This window comes from Paralichthys olivaceus, chromosome 8 (genome assembly GCF_024713975.1).
Source record: "Paralichthys olivaceus isolate ysfri-2021 chromosome 8, ASM2471397v2, whole genome shotgun sequence".
NCBI lineage: Eukaryota > Metazoa > Chordata > Actinopteri > Pleuronectiformes > Paralichthyidae > Paralichthys > Paralichthys olivaceus.
The window spans coordinates 9,472,834-9,482,629 of NC_091100.1; the positions used below are offsets into that span (position 1 = coordinate 9,472,834).

A 9,796-nucleotide genomic window follows, 5' to 3' on the forward strand; every position below is an offset into this window, starting at 1 on the left:
ATTATTATTATTATTATATATTTCTCAAGAACTGCCAATTATTTAAGTTTAATTCAAAGTTGTAAAATCCTGACTTCACCCTGTTTTCGTTTATATTTATAGTGGATGTTTGGTATTCATGTTTAGGCTATGGATAAAAGAAAATTTAGGGCACCATAGCAAAGGAATTGTGTATATAAGTTTAGCTGATTGAAAATAAATATATTGAATCGAATCAAAATAAAACATTTGCTCCGACTGTCAGTGTTCCTGTCTTTTCAAACGACGGTACGTGAAGGCAGCACGGGGAGCAGAGCCCACGTCAGTGAAGGAAGCACTGACCAGGAAGTAGCTCGTCAGCTAGCAGCGGAGAATGAGCAGCTGATCCTCTGCTGTGTCTCCACAGGTCTGTGATCATTTCCTCTATGGACATTGAACTAGAACCAGGTCCTGGACGCATGTTTGTTCATGTGCTGACTGATTGAATGTGCATAATGTTGAGACAGCGCGTCTTTGAAGCTAAAACTGACGCTAGCACTACTAGCGTGCAGCCTCAAGACTACGTTGCATTACGGGTTGAGTCGGCGGGTACCGGCGGAATGTGCTCACCGTGAAACAGGTGTCGGTGGTTTTAACGGGAGACTCTTTACAGACAAGTTAAACGAAAGGTAACAGGAGAAAACCGCATCCGCCGTAATGCACCATGCGATGTTAACGTTAGCAAGAGCTGCTGTTTTTAGCCTGAGCCGCTACAGGAGGCTCCTGCAAGACCGACCACAGAAAACAAAATGTCATCTCTCTCTCTTTATATATATGATAATAATGATGTGCTGTAAATATCAGCAACAGTTTTATTTATTGTAAAAGAGATGTATACTCAGTTACCAGTTTATCAGCTGCACGTGGCACAAACCGGTCCAGTCTAAAAAAACCTCAATCCGATTAATCGATCACCAGGAAATCAATCATCACTTCATTTAAGATGTTTGTTTTTTTGGTCATTTAAAAAAAAAACCTGTTCCTTGCTGAATGTCACGTTTATATCAGCTGAAGAAGGAATTATTATGGTTTAGTTTTTAATAATCTACTTTAATTCTATATTTAAAACGATTAATCAATGAATCCGTCCTAATTGATATTAGAGCTAAACTGGCCAGTATTGGTTGTTGCAAATGTATCCCGGTTGATAATTAACTTAAATTACGGTAGAGAAATTTCCAAGATTAGAATTGAGGCAATTTAGAAATGGTGTCCTCATTATAATGGGTGGGCACATACATGTAAAAAAAAAAAAAACCCACCATCCAATATAAGAGCAAGTCTTTCATGGTTTCCCTTTCAGTTCTATGTCATCATGGTCAGTCTTCTCTCTGCAGTCAGTTTATTCTTGTTTTGTGTCTCTTTGCGGCCATTTGACTGTCTTAACAACAAACCATATTCACAGAGATGTCATGCAAGTGCTCTGGTTTCTGAACAGGCTGTTCTTTAATCCATCTACATCATTTTTTCAGCAGTAAAACATATTGCTAATATATATCTTTTTATCAAGCCTATAACAAAACAAGCAAAAAGCCACAGGATATAATTAAGATAGAATGGACAAAAATTAGAGAAGGAAACATTGTTTGCAACAGATCTCTGCCTCTCAAATATTTAAATCCAAATATCTTGTCTCCAGTTTCAGAAGGGCATGATGGGAAGGCAGAGGAAGAGAGTGGTGACCAGTGAAGCTGCACCGCTTCCAAGGAAAGATGAGAAGCCCTCTGCATTTCACCGCAAGGAGAAGAAAAAGAAAATGGACATTGGCAAAGTCTTCATCAACATCTCTATCGGCCTTTGCATATTCAGTCTGATCTGGTTCTTTTACGCCCTCTACATGCGGTCCAGTCTGGCCAAACGGGTGGTGACTCTGCACCCGTCCCGTTCCGTCCTGGATGCAAATAGCAGCAGTGCTAAGGTTTCTCCAGAGAGGTTCTGGGGTTCATACAGGCCGCAGGTCTACTTTGGCATGAAAACCAGGACTCCCAGGTCGACTGTGACAGGTTGGTGGACACATTCAGAACAAGCTGAAGCTGTTAAACACAGTTGTATTGGGATGATTAACAGAACATTTGGCATTGGCAATTCTGTACAAATGTGTAATTTTAATACATATTATAGTGCTGCAGGATGATGTATATGTAAGAATAATGTGAATATATTTTGAAGATGTTTCTCAAAAAGTATTAAGTGTTTAATTACACTACATCAGGAACAAGGTGGGAAATGAGCCCTGGCATTATTCAGATTCAACAATATCACAGTTTTTTGTGTGTGCATAGTCTGTTCAATGTAGCCAAATTGATGTCCTTTCATAATCACATCTCCACAGGTATGATGTGGATGCGTCAGTTTTCTGACATGGACATGAACTTGAGGCACACCTGTGAGCAGGGGGATCGTTTGCATGGCTACGGCTGGATGATGCATGATGGGATCAACTTTGGTGTCCAGGAAATCCGGGAAAATGATTTCACCCTAACCACAGAGTTTGTTAAGAGGATGGGAGGGGATCATGGAGGAGACTGGACCTGGAGGATCACTGCCAAGCAGCATGTGAGTTCTGATATAATATAAACCAAACTCTTACATTTTCGTCATGGATATTACAGTTAATTGTTGTAATTATTTTCTGCTGAATGACATATTGACTGATTTTTTTTTTTTACCCATCAGAGCTCTGCACCTCAAGCGCCCGTCATCTCCCTAATGATTTACGCTGCAGCAGACACACAGGGCACTCTGGAGGCTCACGTCGAGGAGAGGAACCGCCTTGCATCCATCACTGGCTTTTCAGAGGAGCTCGGAAATTTTAAGATCACCTTCCGAAAGCCTGTTACTGGGGAATTATCCAGCGCCAGATATGCAAGGTAAATGGATAAATGCAGATCTGAACGGTATAGTCAGCAGCAACTTTCAAAAGGAAGTCATCATGAACCACATAACCACAGGGAACATACTGTAAAATGACTGTGTGTGCTCAGTTTTATCAGGTCTAAAGATAATCTACAGCAGCCCCTTTTATTGATTCGTACTGTAGTGTGATACTACAGAACTACAGGAGAGATAAATACTGCAACTAGATGGCAGTAAAAGTGGGATTTTCACCATTTGTTTTCTTAATTCTGTCATCAAAGTTGTGATTTGCAGCCTTCACAATTTATCACAACTTTTTTTTACCAAAAAACTGTAGTATTTCTTGCACTAAGGAGATCAGGACTGTCTGCTGTCTCTGTTAACAACATAAACGGGCAGCAACAATATTTCACACATGTGAATTGTAAATTATACTGTGTTGGCCTGCAGCTATTTTAATTATATATTTTTTTGAATTATTTGCTTTGTTAATGTCGTGTGAGAGGGGCAGATTATATAAGATTCTTCTTTCTGCTCCTTTTCGTTCAAGATTTAAAAATGTTGTATTTGCTAATACAATCGTTTTGTTTGATTGATGAATGAATTAAACGTATGAATAAAAAAATGTGAGGGCCAGAGAAAACATATATAAATAGAAAGGTAGAGTATGCACTGATAGAAATAAAAAGAATTGTATGAATTATGAGTTTAGCGTGGGAGGAAGTATGATGTAGTATAATAGGGAGCTTAAATTTGAATTCGATTTTACTGTGACCAGTCATTCTGTGTCACCAGTACAGCATGAGAAGGCAAAGATTAAATATATTGTGCTAAGGCTTCCTTAGCAAAGCTAGGGTATCGTTCAGTTATGTTTATTTGAAGAGTAGTGACTCACTGTAAACTACACTTTGAAGATTTGTTTCATAGATTTGAAAACACAGGACAATACATAATGATTTTCTTCCCTTTTCAGTTACAACTATCTTAAGACTGTGTCTCCTGGCTTGGAGAAGCTCACTGAGATCGTGAAGCACAGTCTTAACCACAGGTTTGTCTACAGCCTCCCCTCTGGTGAGAAGAGGCATTACATTGCTGTAGACACCTACAAGCCTCCCCATCATCCAAACCAACAGAAACCTGCTGACACGAGGAAGGAGAGCGACTTCGTGGTTCACCAGGTGACTGTGCAGATGCCATTTCAGGTCGAGGTTCTGTTTGAGTCCGGAAGCTTCCATGATCGTCCCAACCAACTGGTGGGCTCAATCATGACCCAGGAGCTGGAGAAGAGGAAGGCTGAGTTTGACACAAAGTTTGAGAGGACTTTTGGCCTTGAGAGCAAAGGTTTTAGCCAGGCACATATTAGATTTGGCAAGGCAGCACTCAGCAACATGTTGGGTGGAATGGGCTACTTTTATGGGCAGTCAGTGGTGCAGTCAGTCTACAACGAGTACCCACTCCTGTACCCTGAAGGTGCTTTATTCACTGCTGTACCGTCACGCTCTTTCTTTCCCAGAGGATTCCTTTGGGACGAGGGCTTTCACCAGCTGCTGCTCAGCAAGTGGGATCCCCAATTGACAAGGGAGGCGATTGCCCACTGGATAGACCTTATGAATATGGAGGGCTGGATCCCCCGTGAGCAGATCCTGGGGGATGAAGCTCGCAGTAAAGTCCCAGCCGAGTTTGTAGTTCAGCAGAATGAGAATGCCAACCCCCCTACTCTTTTTTTAGCTCTTCAGGAACTTATTGAACAGTTCTCTGATAATCCAGACAAGGCAGCTTCTCAGCCAACTTTGCCTTTCCTTCGAAGGCTCTTCCCCAGGCTGAAAACCTGGTTTGAATGGTACAACACCTCGCAAACAGGACCCCTGCCCAACTCATACCGCTGGCGTGGTCGGGACAAGGACACCAATCTGTTCCTCAATCCCAAAACCTTGACTTCTGGGTTGGACGACTACCCTCGAGCATCACACCCCTCAGCCGAGGAGCGGCATGTGGATTTACACTGCTGGATGGCATTATCCTCAGGTATTATGGCCAGTGTAGCTCGCATTCTTGGTGAGCCCCATCAGGACTATGAACTTTCACACCAAGTGCTCTGTGACAACAACCTGCTGAATGAGCTTCACTGGTCAGAACAGCTCCGTGCATTCAGTGACTTTGGCAACCACACCCAGTCTGTGTCCTTGCAGCAGGAGAAGGTGTACGTACCACCCGGTCAACCACGCCATCAGTTCCCCATAGCTCGTCTCGTGCGCTCAGTCCGCAGAGCCCCCAAGCTGCAGTATGTTAACGCTTTGGGTTATGTTAGCTTGTTCCCCTTCTTACTGCAGATCCTCCAACCTGACTCACCTAAACTAGAACATATCTTCCGAGAGATGAGAGACTCCGATAAGCTGTGGACACCCTACGGCCTGCGTTCACTCTCCAAGGCTGATCCCCTGTATATGAAGCGAAACACAGAGCATGATGCCCCCTACTGGAGGGGTGCAATTTGGATTAACATCAACTACCTAGCAGTGAGAGCTCTCCATCACTACAGAAACACAGAAGGTCCATACCAAGAAAAGGCAGCTGCTCTTTATGAGGAACTCAGGACTAACATCATCAATAACGTTTATAGACAGTATGTTGAAACAGGATATATCTGGGAACAGTACAACGACAGCACTGGCAGGGGCCAAGGAAGCCACCCCTTCACTGGCTGGTCAGCATTGACAGTATTAATGATGGCTGAACAGTACTGATACTATTGATTTCATCTCATGTTTTCTAAGATATTGGCCTTCGTTTCTTTGGATGTGATTGAAACAACACCATGATCAGGTGTTTTACGAATATTGCTATTTGATAAAACTCTTCTCAGAAGAACCAGCTTAAACATGTTATTCATGATCTCATTTCCACATTTAAACATTAATTAAAATAACAAGTATTATCTGAATGGCAATTTAAAACAATTACAGTACAGCTACCCTCACTTTGCTGTATGTTGAGCCAAGCAATGTGTGGTGCTTCTAATGTACTTGATCATTTTTTCTGAATGAAATCAATTTATAGACACCTCTAAATACCTTCACCAATACTTGGAAGTCCACTTCTCTGAGGGAGGATTCATGCTTGCCCATGAGATGTGAGGACACTTTTAAATGGATAGTTGTTACAGGGATTTGTCACAAAAAAAAACTTTCACCCATAAATATCAGTTTTCAAAATGTCCCTGATGTTTTTTTTTCATCAACAAGAATGTGGGAAAAACACCCATGTTGCATTGTTAAAGAAAGTGAAAAAATCCTGGATCCACACCAATATTTAATGTTTTTCCCTGACTCATACCTCATTCTTCCTCAGAGTTTCATGGAAATCTGTTGTTTTTTATGTAATCTTGCTTATAAAACCAACCAACCAACAAATTAAGGGTGGAAGTAATTAACATGTTGGTTCTGTCAGAATGATATTTGATTTTTAAAAAGTTCTATCCAGTCTTGCTCAACATTTCTAAAACCGCAGAAAGTCGAAGCAAGTTTGTTTGTATAGAACAACAACAAAAACAGCCATATTTTGTAACCTGAGTGTTTTGACTGGCAGGGAAAACAACATGTGACATTGGTCTTGTTTTGTTAAAAACAATAAATGGTTTAATTACATTTTTGTCATATTTTGCTTTGTTTGGTAATGTTGGAAGTTACCTCCATTGACAGAAGCAAATTGGTAATTTGAATTTAAACCCACAGCTACAATATCTGCTTGAAATGCAAGAGACAGAAAAATTACCATCCACCTACTTTCTAATTTAAGCTCAGCTGTTATTGCCCAGACCCCAACACTTCTTTTCACTGGCTGCTTATAACTGGCGAGCTCTATATGGAAGATAAATCTCTCACTGTTTGTGAGCTGCCATTTCAGTCTCTCACAGATAAAACGGATCACTCCATAATCTTCCTCGGCACCCATCTAAATGTGTACTCTGGTGTGTATGAAAATAGATAAACCAACATGAAGACCAGAGAGCTGTCTGAGACAAAATATTGTGATTCTGAAGCAGAGAAAAGAGGGAAAATTGATCACAGCCATTGCACAAAGATTGGACATAGACAATTTAGAGTGTCCTGAAAAAGAAAGACACTACTGGTGTACTGAGCAACAGATATCGATCATTTTTATAGACGAGAGGAGGTTCTTATAACTTGGACTCAAATGGCTGCTTCTGAAACAGGTTCGCTGATTTTTAAGGCTGATCTTTAAACTCATGATGGCAGCAGAAGGTTGAATTCAGAAGTCAATAGAGATATTCTATCTGTCATTTTACTCACAAAGGCTTCCAAATGAATGAATCAGGAGGACTTCATCGTGCAGCAAGACAGTGACCCAAAACAATCTACTAACAAAAGAGACTTTATCAGGCAGGAAAAGTAGAAGATGAGACCGGGCAAGTCAGTCACATGTGCTGAAAGAGGCTGTAATGAAAGTCTGGGAAAGCATCACCTCTGAAGAATGCAACAGTTTGGTGATGTCAACAAGTCACAGGCCTGATGCAGTTATTGGAGTCAAACCAAATAACCCTTCTTTAACACTATAAATCTTTACTTCTGCACTCATGAAAAATGGGGCAGTCTAATATAAATGGTTCTATGTCCCAGATTGTGAATGTTAGGACGTAAAAGTAGAAATTCGGAACCCTTGTCTCATATTCATCTCTTTGACTCAAATGTCTTAAATGCCTTAAAAAACAAAAACCTTTGTAGTTGTTTAAGTGGACTGTACATTTAAAAACAAAAATATCAAAATATGCTGAAACATTATTTATTGATATTACTTTAATTTTTCTCTGTCATAATAATATATGTATACACCATTCTGCCTCGGTAGTTTCTGAATATGTGCACCTTCTTACTTTTGTATCTTGCCAATCTTAATAAGGTCGTTCTTGTCTCTCACACTTTTTCTCTTGTAGTACAAGTCTTTTCAAAATTACTAAAAATGCCTCTTTTATCCAATAAGTAAAATCTCGATATCTAAGAGTTGTAATTTTTAATCAATATTTGAAGGTGCGTATATTATTGTCATATTCAATGTAAATGATAGAAATGTATGAATTTCAACGTAATCATTATCGGCTTCCGGTTGTTAATCAGTGACATAAACTGTCTGTTTTCTACATGAAGCGTAGATATCACAGGATCCTCTTTAATTCATCTTGCAGTTAACAACTCTAACAGTAAGTGACTGTCAACCACGGGTTCCTCATCAATAAGCACCAGACTCTCAAGGTACAGGATAGCTTGTGATATTAATTTCGTCTTTGCAGACTATTTAGCACACACACAAACACACGCACACACACACACACACACTGTTCTCTTTGTGATGCTGTGTACACGGAACACTATAGGTACAATCAAACTCCCTCCCTGCCCAGACCTGAGCCACATCCCTCCACATCTCTCCCTCCTGCAGCCAACTCTGATCACACCCCACTACCACAAACTCCTCACATGTTCAGTGCAGATGTCAACACTCCTCTGCCAGTCAAAACAGACAAATGCTCCAACACATTGTGACCTCAAGTACAACAGCCGGGTACTCTCTTTTGTCAGATGGCACATTTGAAGGCCGCAAACTGAAGTCAATCTGCTGCAAGTTATTTCTTTTTTTGCATGGTTTCCATGGAGCGCAGTTGTTGTGAGGGCTTGATGCTTAATTAGCTAACATGAAAGGCACGGACAGCACATGGATAGGAAATTCTTTTTACTCCTTGACATATGCCGGCATATATTCACAGATCAGGACATGCAGTTCCTATTAATACTTTGACACCAAATATGAAACGTGGGTACTAAGAGCACTGATACTGCCTCTCCGTCTGTGTGTATGACCACTGGGTTCCAACCTTTGAATGGGCTCGATGTGCAGTTGTATAGTTGAAGGCTTAGCGTGGTGCACTAAGATTACGTGACTAAAAATAGTGTCTCTGTCGGTGCGCAGAGCAGCAGATACGCTGCGAAGCCACAGATTGGTAGTACCACATTTCTGCAGTGATACAGTATGGCCTCTCAGTTTTTCTCTTCATGACAACTATAGATACTGTAAGTCATTAGCTCTTGTGCTCATCTCGAAAAAAGTTTCAGAGGAATCCTTTGGCATTTTTTTTTTCTCCAACACTATGAAACTCCAAATTATGCGCATGTATGTGCAATAAGTGATGCCTCTGGGCTCAGTCGTAGGAGACACAAGCTCATCATTTTACCCTTTGACTTGTTAACGCACGGCTCTGTACCGAGGGATTTGGACACAGATGAGCCACATCGTCCGCCTTTTGCCATTCCTCTAGGGGGAATGGATTCCACATCCCCTCAATGCAACTACAGTCTAAAATGCATTTATTTCTTTGAAGAGTGGCTGACAATCTGTGTGACTAAAGCACTCACTGCGCAATACATCCCCCTCACCAAAGACCCTTTTTTCACAGTGAGATGGGATAATAGCCAAACAGCATCAGAGCTAACTAATGTGACTGCATAATAAACAGATGAGTCAGGGAGTATTCATTTGCATATCATCCCAACCTCACCGGAGCGTCTATACAGTGAATATCCTGTGATTGCCGGCTACAAGCGGCACATCGGCTGAAGAGTGCAGGGAAAATGCAGCGTCCAAATGGCTGCAGCTCAGTGTTGAAATCGTTGTACTTCTCCAGAGTAGCTGTAAAGTTGTCTAATAGTTGTTAAAAATACCAGCAGCTCCTGTAGCCACTTGTATTGAATGTAATTACTGGGAACGTGTGCTAGAGGGAGCTAACTAATCAGACATTTGTGAGGGAAAGAGGCTCTTTGAATACAGCTTAGCTATCATTTTACTTACAATGGAGAGCTACTTGGAATTAAAGCAGTGTAAGTGGATAATTATGCTAATGGCTCAATTTGGA

General features: G+C 41.0%; 1 protein-coding gene across 2 annotated transcripts; it reads left to right on the top strand.

Annotated features, from left to right (window-relative positions):
• Positions 1 to 259: 259 nt before the first annotated feature.
• mogs (mannosyl-oligosaccharide glucosidase) lies at positions 260 to 6,518 on the top strand. Of its 2 annotated transcripts, none has more exons than XM_020101319.2 (5): positions 260 to 385; positions 1,658 to 2,021; positions 2,351 to 2,574; positions 2,695 to 2,888; positions 3,848 to 6,518. In XM_020101319.2, the coding sequence occupies exons 2-5, from the start codon at positions 1,670 to 1,672 to the stop codon at positions 5,616 to 5,618; spliced, it is 2,541 nt and encodes an 846-aa protein (XP_019956878.1). In that variant the 5' UTR covers positions 260 to 385; positions 1,658 to 1,669; the 3' UTR covers positions 5,619 to 6,518. The 2 variants fall into 2 exon arrangements, with proteins under 2 accessions (XP_019956878.1, XP_019956877.1); XM_020101318.2 differs by having other exon boundaries at positions 337 to 647.
• The last annotated feature ends 3,278 nt before the right edge of the window (positions 6,519 to 9,796 follow it).